Source organism: Anolis sagrei, chromosome 6 (assembly GCF_037176765.1).
Source record: "Anolis sagrei isolate rAnoSag1 chromosome 6, rAnoSag1.mat, whole genome shotgun sequence".
NCBI classification, from domain to species: domain Eukaryota; kingdom Metazoa; phylum Chordata; class Lepidosauria; order Squamata; family Dactyloidae; genus Anolis; species Anolis sagrei.
The window spans coordinates 72,523,823-72,543,642 of record NC_090026.1 but is presented as its reverse complement, the minus strand read 5'-3'; the positions used below and the strand labels follow the sequence as shown (position 1 = coordinate 72,543,642).

The window sequence follows — 19,820 nt, the reverse complement described above, 5'->3', positions numbered from 1 at the left end:
TATCTTTTCCTCCCTGTTCACAGAATGCAGACTTAATTCTAAAAGACACTCAAATCCCAGGCATCCCTAAATGACTTACAAGGAATACCGGAGTGTTTTTGAGCAGAAGTGAATGTGTAGATGCATGCATTTTTTTAAAAGGAAAAAAATTACAATTCTTTATTAGGCAATTTTATCATTGTTATAAATAAGTAATTGTACTGGGGAGAAGGGATAATCCTTATTTAATTAAATTCATCTATACTCCCAGGTTGGCAGCAACCAGACATATGTGAGACTAATACCCACAGCCTGCCTTGTATGCATGTGCAATTAAAAATTCACTCTACAGTTGCACTGGCAGTTTAGTGTTGCTTTTGGCATTTACAAATTCTTTTATTTTGTGACTTTTCCCCCCACCATACACATATGCTGGAGCAGATGTTGCTTATTTGTTGTTTATTCAAATCTGTAAGCTCTGGCAGCAAGCGCTATTGTTCTGTAATGAAGCCTCGCTCACTGCCCTGTATTAGGAAGCCCCAGTAAATGTCTGATGGGCAGTTAGCTCCAAGCAGGAGGGCTGTGCTATTTTACTATCTGTATCTAGCTATTCTCCTTTGAAGATATTGGCTGTGCAAAGGTACCGAAACCCACATGATATTCTGAAGAGCAGGACAGCACAGTTATGGTCTTCAGCCTCTTATTTGCATCCACATATATGGTTTAAACCAGCAGGGTGTTGTAGTTTAAGTAGTAGATTAAGAGAACAGGAATAGCCATCATAACACAGAGTCTGCAGTAGTAACTTCCCACTCTGACAGAGTAGTAATTTCCCGTGTCTCGTTTCCCTTCCTTTCTAGATTGTCTTTCCTCTTCTTTCTCTCTAGCTGTGGTCAGCTGGTTTTTCCAGGCAATAGAGGCATTGCTATTGGCTAGATTTCAGAGGAAGGAATTGGCATGATTTGCCTAAGAAAATCCTATGAAATTCATGAGGCCTCCGGAAGTCGACAGGAAACCTAAGGCACATACATAGAGACACACCACACAGAGGCATCAACCAAAGAAGGAATGGGGCTCATCCCTGTAGGGACTGCGCCAACATGGCAACAGTCATTGGCTGAGAGGCCCTCTTTGCAGCCCAAGAGGCAATCAATCAGAAAAGTAACCACCTCCATCTGGCACATGGTAGCCTGGAAACTCACTTTCATAGCATTTGTGATTCATCGTGTCCCAACAAGTGGTGCCAGGGACCAAATCGCACTTGAGGCTTTCCAGCAGCTGGGTACATTCTATTTCTCCAACATGCAGAGCTGACATATTAGCTCCCGTGACTTATTAAGTGGCAATTCTTTTAATTATCACACCTTCGCTCCTCTTTTTCTCCCATCCACCCACTTCCCACTACACATTTTGGCTCCATGGGAATATGTGGAGAAGGCAATTGGCATTTTCCTTAACTGACTGTGTTCCAATGGTGTGAATCCTCTTTATTATCCCTCTGTAAAGTACTGTACATATGGGAACGATTGCTTGATGGCAGGAGACAGAAAGAAAAAAAAAGAGAGGGAGAGGGGGAGAGAGAGAGAGAGAAAGCACACACCACAGCAATTTCCCTGTTTCTGATGGCATCAGGGCAAGTTCTGTTGGTTTTCACAGATGGTAGTTGCTTGCCAAATGCTACTGATCACAGCAAAAGGTATTATGTACTTAATCCTTTTCCCTCCTTGTCACATTTCATCAAAACCTGCCTAGTAGGGTTTTTTTTCATATGAAATTCTATGGCTTCTATATTTAGTCTCTCATTCACACATGTAGACATATACAGTAGTTCAGGGAAACAGATGCACAATCTCTTTTTGTTCATCTACAACAAAAGGTAGGATAAGGAAAATAGAATTATATTTGGACAGGAGGAGTTGTTGAGGGCCAGCATCATCTCAACTATATAGACTGTGTCTACAGTGGTGGCTTTATCCACGGCCAGAATTTTCACACAAAGTCTCACACAAATGAGACAAATCACTGAAAAATGAGCAGCAAATTGTGTTATCTGGGCCACTGGGGAAGCAACTTTTAACATTTTTAATTTCCCCTATGAAGGAATGAAATAATAAAAGGTTTACATCCCTGGGAAGGTGAGGAAAATTGGTTGTTAAAAAGTCCACCAACTACTTTAGGCAAGCAAAGAACCTGTCTTTGCCACTAAGTGCTGTAATGATGATTTAGTGAAGGCAACATCTTGGGAGCTTGCCAGCATTAGTTTGTTGTAGAACAATTATACATCATATCCATAGGAGTTCATGTGTGACTCCCCTGCTATCACTGTCAGCCTGTCATCCCGTGTCCCGCTCTTCCATGTCACCATGCCTCTGCATGTTAACAAACAAGAAAAGCATATCAGTTTGTCACTCAAAGATCCTGACCTATCAAGCTTGCCTTCCCCTCCTTCTTTGCCTTCAAAAAAGCTGTTGACACCCTGAGACCTGCTGATTGCCTCTTGGGGCCCTTCCACACAGTCATATAACCCAGAATATCAAGGCAGATAATCCACAATATCTGATTTGAACTGGATTATTTTAGGCCCCTTCCACACAGCTGAATAAAATCCCACATTATCTGCTTTGAATTGGTAGTGTGGACTCAGGGTTCATCCACACATCCCTATATCCCAGAATATCAAGGCATAAAATCCTACATTATCTGAGTGTGGACTCAGATAAGCCAGTTCAAATCAGATATTGTGGGATTTTCTGTCTTGATATTCTGGGATATAGGGCTGTGTGAAAGGGTCCTCTGATAACTCCGTTTAAAGCAAATATTGTGGGTTTTTCTGCCTTTATATTCTGGGCTATATGGCTGTATGGAAAGGCCCTATGTCCACACTGCCATATAATCCAATTCAATGTGGATTTTATACAGCAGTGTGGAAAGGGAGTTAGTTTAGTGCAGGGAGTTGAGAAAAAACTGGCTATGTCATGTGGTATGCATGTGCTTTGAGAGAAGATTTAACATAACTTTTCAGCAGTTTCAATAGCAACTTCCTTGCAGAACTCTGTTTACATTCTGATCTACATAAGGTCAGGCTAACAAAAGCTGTGGGGCCCTTCCACACAGCCCTATATCCCAGAATATCGAGGAAGAAAATCCCACAACATCTACTTTGAACTGGGTTATCTCAGTCCACACTCAGATAATGTGGGATCCTGTCTTGATATTCTGGGATATAGGGCTGTGTGGAAGGGTCCGTGGTCTCAAAGGTCTAGCATCTCTTTGACCAAGGACATAAGAAAAGCCCACTTCTGCATCTTGCTTTTCATAATGGGTAACCAGAAGCCTCTATGAGACCCATAAGAAGGGCATGAACATAGTAGGTTTTTTTGAAATTTAGAGCAATGCACTGCCTTCACAATCAGTAGTCAGCTACTTCTCAATGAAATTTTCTAAATCTCTTTGGCCCACAAGCTGTTGTTTGGGATCCTCTACTCTAGATAATCCCCTGATTTCTTCTAATGCAGGGTAAAATTGAGTCAACTGGTTTTATTCCATGTTAGGGACTGGAAATGGTTGTGGAATTCCCAGAAATGCAGTGATTTCAATTCATTTTGAACCAGCACTTCTCATAAACTGTGGAGGGAGAAGGCTTGAACAGGATCTCTGTACTTCTGACACTTGTAGCTTTGTGCCTCATTTCATTAGAACTCAGCACAGATGTCAGTCGGCTTTTTCACTGTTTGGCAGGGATTAGAAAATGGACTAAAGCCAGTTAGTAAGATGAAGATAATATGAAAAATTGGGAAGGAAGAACCTTGTTTAAATTTGGCAAAGATGTCTTAGTTATGGAGATATGGAGTCAGAGACTATTATTAAAGCAGATTAGTATGAATGTACTAGTCTCATCCACACAAAGCATAATTCCCAGCCCCAGTGAGCATTGGTTTGATCCCATTGCAGTCACACTCATTCATGTAGATCAGTGGTTCCTAACTTGTGATCCGTAGACCACCAGTGGGCCGCAAGAATGAAAATATGGTCCACGGCCTCACCATTACTACACCATTGCCTCAAAACCCATTGGCAATGAGAGCGACTGGTCTCATGAAACCCTCTTAGAGTGCCAAGGCAATGGGGATGTCGGGAGTGGAGAGGCGGACTACCCATGAAATATTACTACTATTACGTCAGCTCTAGATTATTAAATATGGTTTTCTATGGGCGAGAAGATGGTGACTACTGGATGGCATATGTTCTGTATCTGAAACTAGAGCCAATGTGGTCTATCCAATGCAATTTTTTGAATCAGCACCCCAAATAACCAAACCAAATCTAAAGTTGACCAAAAACTGATTCATAACCCTTTTGGTATTAATGTTGGTGAGTGGTCTCTGGTCAAGTGGTCTCTGGTCAAAAAAAGGTTGGGAACCACTGATGTAGATCCAAACTCCAATTGGTCTAGAAAGTCACACAGTCCTCTCTCTCCAAAGTCTCCTCAGAAATATGTTTCTGGATTATTTTAGATCATATGATCACAGTGACTGCACTTTTTTTTTCTTTTTGACATGTGTAGATAAATGAAAAAATAGGCTTCCCTGGTTTCCTATCAAGCCTTCCAAAGGAGGGCTCACATGTTGAAATCCCCTACTTTGCTCCTAATGCAAAAACTTTAAATACTGTGGCCTAAGCTCACTTGCTGCCTTTCTCTCCCTGTGCCTCCCTCAATCTTGAGCTGCTGGTTCGATATGGATTTTAATTTATGTAGACAGGGGACAGAATCTTTTCATTCTTCCTACTCTTCCATATGTATCTTGTTTGTCCTAATCTGAAATTATACTCATACACATACGTCCTTGTCCACTAGCAGCAGCTCTCTTGTTCCCCTCTTTCCATCCTTTTTGTTTCTATTTCTTTTCCCACCCTCTTCATTTTGTTTTTTTGCAAATGTTTCAGGAAGAGAATCATACCAGTCTGTGCAAATCTCTGTTGATGTTTAAAGAAAGACAAAATACAATCAAGATCACTTGTTCCTTTCAAAAATATTTTAATGCTAATGTTTAGTAGTAGTGAGGATATTAAACAATTATTATTCGTAGCACTAGGGGTAGGTTGAGGGGTAATTGTACTGTGGGTTGTGGGTTGTCTGCGTATATGTATGTGTATATGTTTGTAATGTATATGGTGGGTGTATTACATTTTTAAAATATTAAAATAATAAAAATGGAATTAAAGAGAAAAACAATTATTATTAATTGATTAATTATTATTCATTAAAAGCCAAATGTCAAATATAGGTTTGATATTTGGTTTTCCTGGGACATTTTTTGATCATAGCAGTGGTAGTATTGAACACACAATATACATTCAACACATTTCACAGCTTAAAGCAAAGACAAAATCAGTTTGTTATCAAGCCTGGCTTTTGTGTTGGGTTAATGACAAATGGAGACAGTCCCATTGGTGTCATGGGAGCTATTACACTTCAAGCCAAAAGTTGAGTGAGGGCCTCCATTCTGGATTCTTCACATAATCCTCAGGGCAAAACCATCTTTATTGGCGAGATTGTTGGTTTAAAGGCACTATTGAGGTGAAACTCTTTCCTTATTTTGTTGTAGCCTATAAGGATGGAAAATAAATTGAAGGTTCTATCATCTCTGGGTGAGGTTATAAGAGTTTTTACAGAATTTTCACATTTTGGGACTTTTGGCAAACATTTGTGGAAATGTCTTGGTACTGCAGAAAATTTCTAGTGAGAATTTTCACTCTTTTGCAAAAAGTAAAGGTTATTAATGAGGAAGAACAAAAAAAGCTAGGAAAGGCTGCCAAAAATTGCTTTTTACTGGGCCTCCTGGGAAAGGTAGATTTTGCCCCTTCTTCTCCTTTTCTCCCTGTTGAATTAATAAGGTACAAAACCACAAAAGCAGAGTGAAAAAATACATACCTCCAAACTATTAATTTGGGATAGTTTGTAGGTACATATTAAACTTACGGTTGTGTTTTAGTTGTAGCGCCATCCTCTCAACATTCACATGGAATGCAATGTCTTTGTGCTCAGTTCTTGCATTTATTCAGAAACAAGAGCTGTCAGGATCAGGTCCAAATTCTCTGAATGATTGTATTCTGTAATGTGAACTTTTTTGAGGTTGAAGGTGGGAACTTCTCTCAGATCCACCTCCCTTACAGAGGATATTCAAGAGGCATTCTCAGCAATTGATTGCAGCTTCTCAAAATCATTTTCCAGAAGGGCTTAACTGGTTCCCTCCATGGTGACCTTCCTCCTGCAAATAAATACTTTTTTTGTTTCAACAGGCCTTTGGGACATGATTAGAATTCTTACTTTTTAATGGATTTTTAAATTGTTATGATTTTGTTATGAATTGTTGAATAGTTGCCAGTTTGTAAGCTGCTCTGAATCCCCTTTGGGGTGAGAAGGGCAGGGTATAAATATAGTAAATAAATAAATAAATTCTACTTGTAATTTCATTGTATTTTAATGCTGCATTCAATTTTATAGACATATGCTTTTATGTCTTGCTTTTGTTGTTGTAATGTGCCATCAAGTCAAATCTGACTTGATGTGATGCCATCTTGACAAGATTTATCCAGAGGAGATTTGCCACTACCTTCTTCTTCAGCTGAGAGAATGTAACTTGCCCAAATTTATTCAGTTTCCATGACTCAGCCAGGACTCAGAACTGGTCTTCAAACTGCATAATATGGAACTGAAGTCACTACACCACACCCACTCTCTTACTTTATCTATTTTTGGGTTTTTTTCCAAGGCCCCATCTACACTGCTGTCTAAAATCCAGATTATCTACTTTGAACTGGCAGTGTAGACTCATATAACCCAGTTCAAAGCAGATGTGTATTATCTACTTGGATAATTTGGATTATATGGCAGTGTAGATCCAACCTAAGGTGTCTAAGTGCTAGGGAACAGATCAGGATGATGGTGATGACAGTGATGTTAAGTGAAAACACAAGTAAAAATATGAAGTTTTTAAAGGGGAGACCTTTGTAATTCTACTGAGAGGAAACTCCTATTTATATCAATGAGATTTTCTCCTAAGTAAATACATTTTGTATTGAGGCCTGAGTGTCTTTGTTTTTTAAAGGGAAAAAATATTTTGGTTCCATTGATTTTTAAAATGACCACATGAACAATGACTTCCTAGAACAAATGCCTGAGCCTCCAAGGAATTCCAAGAAAAGCGTTGTTTGAGGTGCTTCACTATTAGAAGTTCTACATTGGAGGTTTGTCTCCTGCTGCCACCTGCAGGCCATTACTTTGTGTTGATCTTGGTTGATCTTAACGTTATAACCCGGTAATGTAACTTTATTTGAATGATCAAAATATATGTATATTGCCTTTCAGCTTTACAAATATAATGGATATTTTTGATTTTTTTAAAAAATTAAAGCACAGATAATGTCATCAGAATAACAAGAAAGAAAATCAGCACATGGAGTAAAACAAGCATAATCCACCAATTAAAAAGTGGCACAGAAATTCTGCTGATAACAGATCTGTCGTGATTTGGACCATGCCATTGCCGGCTCTTGAGATCATCTAAGTTCCCATCATATGCAATATTTACAAGAATGTATATTGGGTTTTGCAGTTGTATAACTTGGGGGGGGGGGGGGTCATATTTATGGTGATCAGTGACTGAACATGACCCCTGCAAAAACTACCCCTCAAGTTAGGCAGCATCTCAAACAAAGAGCTTCTGAAGCCCTGCAGATTAGAGTGCTGGGAAATGATGATTGCAGCATTTTGTCAGCCATGGGGCATGTTGAAAGAAGCTGTGGCAGGACATTCTTTGTGTGCCTAAAGAACAAGGAAGGAACATAGTCATCATTTCTAGGAGCTTAAAGTAGATATAATGATGGTATTCAATGCATGATCTTATCCTTATGATGACATATTCTCACCTATAGACCAACAGACCTCAACCATGAAACCTTAGATCCAGATCTTTAGAAGGTTACATTTTTATGAGAACTCAGAATCCTTCAGCCAACAATAGCTTCTCCAAGCAGTACCTAAACCACTCTCTTGTCCTGAGCAACCTATTCAGTTTAAATATTTTTTCCATCTGGATTAATAGGATGCCTCCAGACAGAGGAGCTCTGGATTCCTAGGCCCCAGGCATGTAGCCGGGGAGGGGGGGGCTTGAGGGGCTGCAGCCCCCCCCCCCGAAATTCTCAGGGTGGTCTGCAAGAAGGCCTTACTGGTACATTATTTAAACCGTTATGTTGATTCATATCATGATCTGATCACCATGCTCAATATATCCTATATGCATGGGGTTTTTGGGATAATGATGGTTTGCTAGGGTAGATCCGCAGCCCCCCCCCCCCCCCCCGAATCAAAATCCAGGTTATGGGCCTATTAGGCTCCTTCTATGCTGCCATATTATGTAGTTTGAAGCCACATTATACTATCAGTGTACACTCCTATAATGCAATGTATCACCCCAGTGACTCCAGCCATGAAAGTCTTACTCCTGTGCAAAAGTTACATCTTCCTGTAGAAATTGGATGTAAAGTTCGCTGAGATTTTAAAAAGCTTGAATGTGAAAGAAAGCAAAAATAATCATAAAGAGAAGATGGCTAATTTGGAAAATATTTAGTCTTGTTCCTGGAGGCAGGGAGAGATAGAACCTCATCTTGTTCATCGGAACAGCTAGAATGCTAGACTTTATCCCAGGGATATTGAGTACCTGCTTAATAACTCTACATCATCAAGTGATTATGCAGCCAATTCTGTTCTGTCAGAGAGGTCATTTATTATTATTATAGACACTCCTGCCCTTGAGAAATAGCTAAAAGATGTATACTTTGCAATTTCATTCTAAGACATGTATACTTTACATTTCTTCAAGTGTTACATATAAGAGGAGCATGATGCTTCTATACTGTACAGAATATAGTCCATCTGTTTCTCTGTATCTCACTTTCCTTGGAATTGCATTCTTCAATTTCTACATGGCTTCAATATAAAACAAAATCAGGGATTGAACATGTAGATTTTTGTTTTAATTATTTTTCTTCTTGCCTTGATTTTTTTTATTATAGATATGATAGTAACAAGAACAAACAGTTGCCAGTCTGACAGCAGTGGTTTTCTGGAAGACCCTTCTGAGCCATTACCTCTACAGGTGAGTAGAGAACAAGAAGCTGAAACCTATGGAAAAGTCACATCTAGTTTTTAGAGAGGGTCAACATTTGGAAGAAAGGAACTGCAGAGTAAGTCTGTTGTTTTTATGTAAATCTGATTTTGAATGGGTGTAACATTTTTGGTCACGAAACTTTTCAGAGGTTGTTTTCTAACAAAAATGTTCCAGGATTCAGAAGCCTGTGTGGAAGTTATCCCTCATGGTGTATGCAATCTTACTTCAAGTTTCAAAAATATAGGAGTGCTCCATTGTCCTTTTTCTCTGTTACTTGTTCAATGCTAACTGCAACATTATTTCAGCCAAAATGCTAAAGTGGGTATGAAAGCTTCCTGAGAATAAAACTCATCAGGGATCTCCCTCATGTTGCTTGTACTTGTTATCCGTCTTCATTCTTCTCTCTCTGTTAAAAAACATGCCATTACTCTAACCTGATCTTGGTGAGCATATGTATTGTTTTCACATGCCAACACTAACTGACCACAATAAAGATCTTAAAGATATGTATCACCTTATGCTACCCTTTGAAAATTTAAGACAAAGAGTCATAATCTGTGTCCTTTTGGATCCTATTCCATTTCATTCTTCTCCCACAGCAGTGCAATGTGCTTTATGCCTGAGCATTTATTATCACTTTACACTGCATCCAAATAAGTGGGTTTAAATCCACAAAGGCTCGTGCAATAATAAAACTGGAAAGTCTTAAAATATCCTGCTGTAGTCCTTCCCCCACACTGCACTCTTCTCTTTTTTATGCTGCAAAATATTAATGTGGTTTCTTCTTTGGAAATTAGAACAAACTGTTTTTTCCTTAACGTTGAACTTGCTCTGGGGTCAGCTCACAGGAATATTAAGACAGTTTTCTTTCTCTTTCAGGCTTTGTCTCTGCCTGGAAACCTGAGACTTAGTTTCAGTTCCCACGATGGCCAATCATTTCTATGGTACAGAAAAGATTCCATTTCAACAAGTCAAGACCTTCAGTCCTATGCAGAGGGACCAAACGTTAACACAACAGCAGGCAGCAGCTATGTTGCATTATTGCCGAACCTAAGTAGAGAACATACTTTTCAAGGAGAGGAAATCTTTTATTCTATAAGTGAAGAAGATGATCTGTGTGTGAGTTCTGCTTGTCAGGAGGAGAGTGCAATCAGTGAAAATGGACATCAACTAGATGAAATGGAAATACGAAGGGAATTTGAGAAGGGAGATGTACAGGAAAGTTTTGTATGCCATCATAGTGATAATATGAATCAGGTTGAAATTAGATCTCCAGAAGAAAACTGCCTTTCTCATGGTAGGGAAGAAAACCCAAGTATATTTATTGATGGAGGACAAGTAGAAGACATTAGGAGAGAAGATGATGGAGTTTTGACTGAAGAAACAGAGATTAAAGAAATAAGCAAAGGAGATGTATGTTTAGAAGGTGTAGCAGAAGGTGTGGCAGAAAAGCTGAATGAATTGAAGGTTTGTGGAAAGTTGGACTCACCTCTTCCACTCACAGATCTCACAAGTGGCTGTCAGGATGCCGATTTAAGTGATCAAATGATAACTTTGGTTACAGCCAATACCTTCAAAATCAATAATGACATCAATACTGCACAATCAGAGGTCCATGTTATTTCCAGAACACTTCTTCCAGGTGATAGCTTTCTCCCCTCCTGCTCTGGAAAGGAAGAAACTGGCTCATTGGATAAGTTACCAAGGAGCATGGAACTGGACCAAGAGGGGTATGTTCCTTGCTTTGAAACAAATAGTAATAGCCCTTTAAAATCTGTCACTGTCCAGATGCCTTCAAGACTGCTGTCCAATATGCAAAGCATCTCACTGGGTGAAACAAGTGTTAAGAGCCATTCCATTGACTTCACATCCAAGATGTCCCAGTGCTCTAAGGATGATCCTCTCCTCACACCAGTTTCAGTGGCCTCAAACACAGAAGACAAACAAATAAAAGAAGTTTCTATTCAAACAGACAAGAATACAAGAAAGAAGGAAACTCTCTCTCAGATTCATTGTCTCCCTTCATTTCATCGGCATGGCCATCTTGTGAAGTCCACTTCCCTAGACACAGGACTTCACCGGAAACACAGATCTTGCTGTCATGAACCTTCAAGGGGTTGGTGTATCCAGCCTAGAGGTCATTGCTGCTCACTGAACTCACATCACTGCTGTTCGATGTGGCCTTTCTCCTTTGTTACTTCATGCAACCACCCTGCCGCATGTTGCTCATCTTACACCACCACAGAGCTACAGCTTCTGAAAACTCTCAAGCTATTGCAAGATACAGCACTGAGAAATATTTCTTCTGTGAGTACCATCTAGACAGGCCCAAAAACTGGGACCTGTATTAGTTTTTACCATAGGTGTCCAAATGCGAAAGCACCGGTTTTTGTTCGGGTGTGGGCAGATTTTAGTCCTGTGTGGAAGCACCTGTTAAGAGAAGCAATTGTGTCAGAATCATATACCAAAGAGAGGTTTCATATCAGTTTCCTTTTACTTGAATCTCATATCAATGTGGATAACATTGTTATCAGTGGTGTAAAATCAGTTTTATATTATTTCATTTGACTTGATTCAGATGTCATTTATGCCATCTTTATTTTTTATTGCATGGGTCTTGGAACTACCCTGACTTTTGGAGATGTCCACAAGATGGCAATGTTTCACAAATTGTCCTTGAAATGTTTTCAAGACATAGTCTGAGTATACTTTTTGATGATCTGCTGAAAAATAGCAATATTTTCCCCAACAACTCTGAGAAATGATGTGATAGATTCACAACACTGAATTTTACTAATATTGGTAGAGTTAATTCAACAATCCGGGTTGAATTGTGTGGTTTATGTCTTTCTGTAACCCATTAGCTTGATATGGAGAGAAATTTTTTTGATGTGTGCCTATTAGGGCTGGGCGGTTTTGTTTTGTTAATTCATAATTCGTTAAAAATTCGTTATTTTTTTTGTTAACGAAGCAATAACGAACCATTCTGGAGCAGCTTAAAAATGAAATGAATTTTTCAATTCGTTTCGTAAATGCTTCGTATTTCGTTATGTATTCGTTTCGTTATTGGTTTGAGGTCGTTTCGTTATTATTTCCGCATGTCTGGGGCAAGTTTTATAGTTGTTTTTTGTTTAATTAGTGAAAAAAATTATAATATCACACCAACAGTCAACAACAGAGGGAGAGGGAAGCTTCAGAAGTTCCCCCTATCCCATTTGGAGGTTTTTTAGCATATTGCGCGGTCGCGTCCGCCATTAATGAATCGATTCGTTATTGTTTCGTTATTGTTTTGTTATTGTTTTGAAATTTTTTTACCATTTACGAAATTTCGTAAATATCGAACTTTTTTTTAAAAAAAATCAGAATTCTTTTAAATATCGAAACGCAAAAAACCCCAAAAAACGAATCGATTTTAGAAACAAATTTTTCCGTTGTTACCCAGGCCTAGTGCCTATATCTTTAGCTTTGAAATGGGAACACATGAATTCTGGATCCTTTGTTTTATGAAGGCATCCTGGAGATATGCTTTAATAAAACAAATTTCTGACAACTTCTCATAAAGGTGTCTGATGGTTATGGTGAGAAATGGATATTGCCAACCAGAATCATCTATTAAAGACATAGATGTGCAGAAATGTACAAATGCAGATATACCCATGGAGACTATTAATACTTGGAAGTTTTTAGGTATGTTCTGCTCAAGACTATAGGGCTTCTTGATTTGGTACTTTTAAACAGTTTAGTCTACCAATCTTCAACAGGTATGAGAACACAGTAAATTGCTATATCTTTCTATCTAGAGTACCGTCCAGGAAATTGAAGTCATGAAAAATTCATGCCAAAAGTTTCGAGAACGTCTGGATGAGATAGAGCAACACATGCTAGAACAAGAGGCTATCTTTTCCACTTTAATGCCCAAGGAAGGACGGTAATAGCACCACAAATATATGCAGCTGCTATTTCTTTATATGACGCTGTGCACTTCTCACACAATAAAGTATGCAATGAAAGGCATCATTAAGGTAGAATGAGAGAAAGCCTACTGCTGACCCTGTGTGCTTGTGAAGGACATATTGCTGACTTTCTATTCCATGTACATAATGCAACTGCATTGATCACTTTTTTTTCTTTGTCATGTCAGGAGCGACTTGAGAAACTGCAAGTCACTTCTGGTGTGAGAGAATTGGCCGTCTGCAAGGACGTTGCCCAGGGGACGCCGGGATGATTTGATGTTTTTATCATCCTTGTGGAAGGCTTCTCTCATGTCCCTGCATGAGGAGCTGGAGTTGATAGAGGGAGCTCATTCGCCTCTCCCCGGATTCGAACCTGTGACCTGTCAGTCTTCAGTCCTGCCGGCACAGGGGTTTAACCCACTGCACCACCGGGGGCTCCATTGATCACTGAGAATCTTCATTATTGGTGATGGGAAGCCCATTATCTGCTACATTAGAGGCTTGTTTAAGAGGGAGGACAGTTCTATGTTCCAACCAAAAGAGAATTGCTGAAATGAGGCATAAGAAGGAACTTTTATGCAAATTGTGATGCTGCTTTTCAGCATCTGCAACCTAGGGGTCATTGCTTTACTCCATCTAATAGTAGGACTAGCCTGCCTCCACAAGAAAATACCAGAGGATATTCAAACTGATTAAAAAGATCAGAAAGATCAGATTTTGTTTACCTTCCTTCCAATTTTATTTTGGAGAGTCATAGCTGTTTTCTTTATTTCAGAATATTTTCTGCCAGGTCTTGGGAGGGTCAGAGATTGATTATATTAGCTCCAGTTTATTTTAACCCATAATAAAAAGAGCAGGAATGAAATCAGAGACGTCTCTATCCATATGGATGTGCCCACAGTTGGCTGAAATTGTACAATAAGGAAGTTTAGCATACAAATAAGATTTTTGGAATAAAATAAAGAAACAAGTCTGTTTCTAAATATTGAATCCAAAAATTACTATTAGATAAAAACATTGTACGTGACTGAGATTTTTGAACCATTTCTTGTCTTCTCTTTTGTCATTTTGTCATTTTCCACAGGGAGGAAAGAAGCCGACTGCAGGTCTTGAGGCAGGCTGTGCGTCGAGAGGTGGCCGAGCTGGAAGCCCAGCTACAGGATCGTATGCACCAGGTTAGGGAAGGAATTCTTACGGTATGTCCTGCAAGTAGACAGTCTGGTGATCAATGACACTGCAGTCCACATGAGCCTTTTCTGTAAACCATTTGGTGTGAGGAGTTGAGACAATCAATGGCAGCAGGCATAACTATAGCTGGGGTATTGCAGCATCTGTCCTATCTTCCTATCATCTCCTATAACATTAGCCAACAAAATTTTTGGTGCCTCAAACGTTAGTTCTGTTCTGGGTATATTTGACCTACTGATTCCAAAAATGGTACCAGGTTTCCCCTATTAGTTCTAGTTTTTGAGATAAAAAAACATATGACATCTACCAGTTGCCATCTGCTCTCCCATAGAAAACCATGATAACTATATCTAAGAAACTAGAGATGATGCTGATGTTGTCTATCCAATACAATTATCTGAATCAGCACTCCAAATAAGCCCAGTAACAAATGTAAAATCCAAGACACCTAGAAAACATATTTTTGTTGCTCTGTGTAATCTTTTCAATGCCTGTTTTTTGAAATGACCTCAAAAAAACCCCGCAGAGCTCTTTTAAGATTTGAAATATTTTATATGTTTTCTCTTGCTTAAAATATGACTGAATTTAGTCTGGCATTGCATAAATATAGTGGGACCAGCCCCACAATTCCACTTACTCTTATTAAAAAAAAACTTCTCTTTAGACATTTTCTTGGTCTTCCAACATGTTCCTATGGTATGCTTCCACCAGAAGCTAACCACAGAATTCTGATCAAAGAAATGCAAGAGAGGTGTTGTTTCTAAGCATTTTACACCCTCCAGTACAGTTCTATGGTATGCTTCTTCTGGAAGTCATTCATTTCAATAGGGCTCACCATTATCTGCAGTTTCATATTTCTACAATCAGCCTAGGGACATATCCTTTGCAGAAATAAGGACTGTTTATATTGCTTTACTTTTTACCATGCAAAGATCATAAGAGAAGAGTAAGCTAAAAATAGAAATAAATTTATAAGTTGGTAAATGTATTATCATCATTGTCATCATTTGATGGTATTATTATTAGTTATTTTAACAAACTTATAAGAGTCATTGAGGCAAAGTAGCACTAGATGGCAATATAATCTGATGGATCCAGTTTTGATTTTTTTAAAAAGATGATTCTATCGCTCTTCTTTTTACAGAATCTGGATCAATTATTAGGTGAACAGTCTAATCTGTGCTCGGAGCTTGGAATTCCTGGCTGGAGGGAAGAAAAGGCATCCAAGAATGGCCATACTCCTCCAGATTCCGATGCTGCAACTTCTTCCAGAGCCAAGTACTCAAAGAAGAACTGTCCAAAATGGACATCAAGCAGAAGTGCCACAGTCCCAAGCACTGCTTCAACCTCTTCATTCAGACAAGATGAACTGCAAGCTTCAGCTTTCATAGCAGGGAAGCCCAGCTCTGCTTCAGACTCCGAGGAACTTCATGCTAGTAAAAAGGAACCTAAAGCTCCTTCTCAGACAAAACTGGATTTCAAAGCCTTTATACAGAATGTAAAAATAATTTATGTCTGATACCTTATCCTCTATGTGTGTCTGGGCAGGTAGAATCCTCCTGATTGTGTTGTTGCAGATGGTAGTACTGTGCCTATAAGACCCTGGCTCCTGTTATGCATTCATGGTGGGGGCATTGCATAAGGAGAAACAGCATAATTCCTCCTTCATTCTACTCCTACATTCAACATCTTTATTAATGACTTGGATGAAGGTTTAGACTGAGGGCTTGGTTATCAAGTTTGGATATGACACCAAATAGGGAGGGATAGCTAATACTCCAGAAGACAGGATCAGAATTCAAAGCAATCGTAACAGATTAGAGAGCTGGGCCAAAACTAACACAATGAATTTCAATAAGGAGAAATTTAAGATACTGTACTTTGGCAGAAAAAATGAAATGCAAAGATACAGAATGGGGGATGTCTGGCTCAACAGCAGTCCATGTGAGAAAGATCTTGGAGTCTTCATGGACAACAAGTTGAACATGAGTCAACAGTGTGATGAAGCAGCTTAAAACCCCATTGTGGTTTTGGGCTGCATCAAAAGGAGTATAGTTTGTAGATATAGGGAAGTCATGGTGCCTCACCTGGAATTCTTTGTCCAGATCTGGGCACCACAGGTTAAGAAAGATAATGACATGCTGAAAGGTGTCCAGAGGAGGGTGACGAAAATGATCAAAGGTCTGAAGACCATACTCTATGAGGAATGGCTTAAATAACTGGGCATGTTTAGTCTAAAGAAGAGGAGGTTGAGAGGAGACATGGTAGTCATATTTAAATGTTTGAAAGGATATCATAAGGAAGAGGGAGCAGCCTTGTTTTCTGTTGCCCTGGAGACTAGGACTCGAAGCAATGGGTTCAAATTACAGGAAAGGAGATTCTACCTGAACATTAGGAAGATCTTCCTGACCATAAAAGCTGTTCAACAATGGAACTCGAAGTGTGGTGGAGGCTCCTTTTTTGGAAGCTTTAAACAGAAGCTGGATAGCCATCTGTCATGGGTACTTTGATTGTGCTTTTCCTGCATGGCAGGGGGTTGGACTAGATGGCCCATGTGGTCTCTTCCAGCTATATGAATCTATGATTTCCCCAACCCCCAAAAGCCATATACTGACATAAGTGGAGATTATATCTAAGTATATTGACACTAGATTCCAGCTTCTATTTTTTTTCAGGAATCATTAAGAAAACTTCCTTGATAGAATTAACCTTCCATCAGGAAAAGCCTTGGTAGATTATGATACCTTTATCAGCAAATGCCTTTTTTTTTATTTTTCTTCACCAGTTTAATCTTCACTGTGTGTTCCAAGTGTCAATGTGTCATATTTTCTATTTGTTAATCTGACTAGCTTCCTTTTAATTTAATTTCCTAATTCCTTATTCTTTTTATTCTTATCTTTTCTCAGCTGAAAAGATCTTTCCGAAATTCTTTCAACCATGATGCAGCAGGAGGAAAAGTCTGATTTACAGCAATACTTTCCTAAACTCCTGGAAGTACCTCGCAGAATGGAAAATGAGCTGCTCTTTTATATACACAAGAAGTACTCACAAACATTCAAATCATTTTTTATGCGAGAATATGTCAAAATGTATGCAGAGAGAAGAAAAGCCCCCAGGAAAAGTTTGTATTAGAATTAAGAGAAGATTCAAGGACAGAAGACTGACTGAACAAGTCATCATAAGATAGAACCTTCATGGAAGTTCTGTACAAATTGATATGTGCTGAAGATTTTGTGATTTTTCCTAAAAACCTGTTACATAGAGGACTGGTGCTAGAGCTAATGAACCTCCAGATAATTATAGTCATTCTGTGACCTCTTCCAGTAAATATCTCCATGTTGGCCACTTGATTTCTTGATGTCAAGTGCCACCTGCTGGTAGAAATTTAAAGCAGCCGATAGAAGAACTTTTCTAGCTGATGTGTCTCCTTTCCATTCTTAGTGGGGCAGTATCTGTTTTATTGCATGGAGTGTTAAATTTGCTTTTAGTCCTGGAATTTGTTGTATAAATTCTATAGAGGAAAATAATGGCTTAAATCCAATTAATACAACCAACTGGAATAGACCCACCAATCAATGAAGCATGGCCACATCAACACTGCAATATAATGCATTTTCTGAATCCAGATTATCTTCTTTGAATTGAATTATATCACAGTGTAGATCCAGCCTTAAGTAAATGTTGGCTTTCCAAGTTCCCATCGATTCAACATTTGACTAACAAAAAGAATTAGGGCAAGGGTGGGCAAACTGCAAATTTCCAAGTGCTGCTGGGTTGCAGCTCCCAGCAGTCCTAGCCAGAATAACCAATGTTGAAAGATGCTTGGTGCTATCATCTAGTAAGAGCTGGAGGGATGCACTTTGTTGTTCCTTGAAACTGGCATTTTTTATTTTAACATTTGTAAAAATTTTCTGTGTTAGAGTGAACTTTTTAAAAGGAAGATAGGTGTCTTTCCAAATGCACTAATTCAGAACACATATGACCTCAGGCCCCACAATATCTTAAACCTTGCTTACAACTACCTTTTGACAAATCTCTTCATTTTTAAAATGCATCTTAACTTGTACAAAAATGTTGGGCTTCTTTGGTGATTTTTCAGTTTTGAATCTGACAACACTGTGGTCAGAGTTTCCACTTAGTTCAATAACACATTGTTCTTTAGGACCTAATTGCTGCTTGAGGTTAAATCCAGGGTCATTGCCCCTCTGGTTATGTGCATGGCTCCTCTTACATTAAGCCATTTATGGTGTCACTCTCTCCCTTCAACCCAAAATTGACCTCTTTCTTTCATCCACAACTTCCTGAGTGATTTGGGCTTCTGGTTACTTCTCAGACAATGTGTCCTAGTACTAAATTACTGTTAAAATTTCAGATTTTCACAAATATTTTATGCTATTGTTATTATTGATATAACAAAATATGTAAATGTTCTATGTAGCAAGAAGCTATACACATAAAGACCTATTTCCTCCACACTGTATTGCATCCCTATTCTTCCCCACACAATGACAAATGAAACCTATGCAGAAAAGTTTTACTATTTCACAGACCTGTCTTTCACTATGACCAATAGTCCATAAACTCCTAAAAGATAGACATTGTTAGGCAAAAGCTAAAAATGTGACATTTGGTGCAGTGAATTTCATTCATAACAAATAACAGCTTTTGGATAAAGTCAAACACCAGACGTACAGCACTGAGTTTGGCCGCTCTTACAATCTAATAAAAGGCATGTACCCAAGGACTTCTTTGGCTACAGGAGGCCTAATTATATTCTTCATTTTTGACATAATAGTAGAGGGGAACTCATGATTCTCCAGGTATTCCCAGATCAGTTATTATCTCTGCCTATCAACCATGTTGGTGTTGATGGGAGTCCAATAGCATCTAAAGGGTTACATTCTCCAGTCCAGCTATTACTATATATTTTATCCAAGAGGTACGAAGAGGTACTTTAACTTGCCAATGTAATAGGATTAACAGCCTTCCTGAATTATTTTAGCAATAAAAGCATCTGACCATTGGAGCAAAATTTCTTCCTGATGTATCCCCCGTTTCATTGGGTATAGCAAATCACCCAAAAACCAACAGGCAAACCTTTCTCAAACACAGCCTCTATTCATTTCAGCAGGGTGTTTTCAGCATGTAATGGTGCATTGCCTTTTGACAGCAGTCAAGAAGACTGGCCTTTCAGCTCCTTGTAGCCATCAAGGAAACTTGCCCAACATCTCTTTTGCTGGTTTATATCAAGCCCGTCATTTTCACAGGACACTGTGGGCTTAGCACAGTGTGAATTTTGTTTGGGGCATCTCACCACCAATAAACATGCAGTGTTCATTGGAAGGGGGAAATTTGGAAGCAATATTTATTTCTTACCTTTTGCAGATTGCAGGAAAATCTTCTTGAGGCTGTCACAAGCAGGGGCTGAACTTGCAAACACTGAATACCATGGAAAATATTGTCTCTGTTGTTCTTTCAATTCAGATGGGACTGTTCAGTCCAGCAGACAAGATCCAGAAAAATTAAATTT

At 38.9% G+C, this 19,820-nt stretch overlaps 1 protein-coding gene across 2 annotated transcripts in view; it reads left to right on the top strand.

Annotated features, from left to right (window-relative positions):
- The window catches only part of ITPRID1 (ITPR interacting domain containing 1), a 50,568-nt gene extending 31,249 nt beyond the window's left edge, over positions 1-19,319 (top strand). The window contains exons 10-15 of one of the 2 annotated variants that reach the window (XM_060781650.2): positions 9,055-9,137; positions 10,029-11,456; positions 12,950-13,077; positions 14,187-14,277; positions 15,435-15,788; positions 17,197-19,319. In XM_060781650.2, coding sequence (XP_060637633.2) covers positions 9,055-9,137; positions 10,029-11,456; positions 12,950-13,077; positions 14,187-14,277; positions 15,435-15,788; positions 17,197-17,253 — 2,141 coding nt within the window. In that variant the 3' untranslated portion in view covers positions 17,254-19,319. Of the gene's footprint in view, positions 1-9,054; positions 9,138-10,028; positions 11,457-12,949; positions 13,078-14,186; positions 14,299-15,434; positions 15,789-17,196 lie in introns of both variants that reach the window. The other variant, XM_060781649.2, reaches the window with a different exon arrangement.
- Positions 19,320-19,820: the final 501 nt, after the last annotated feature.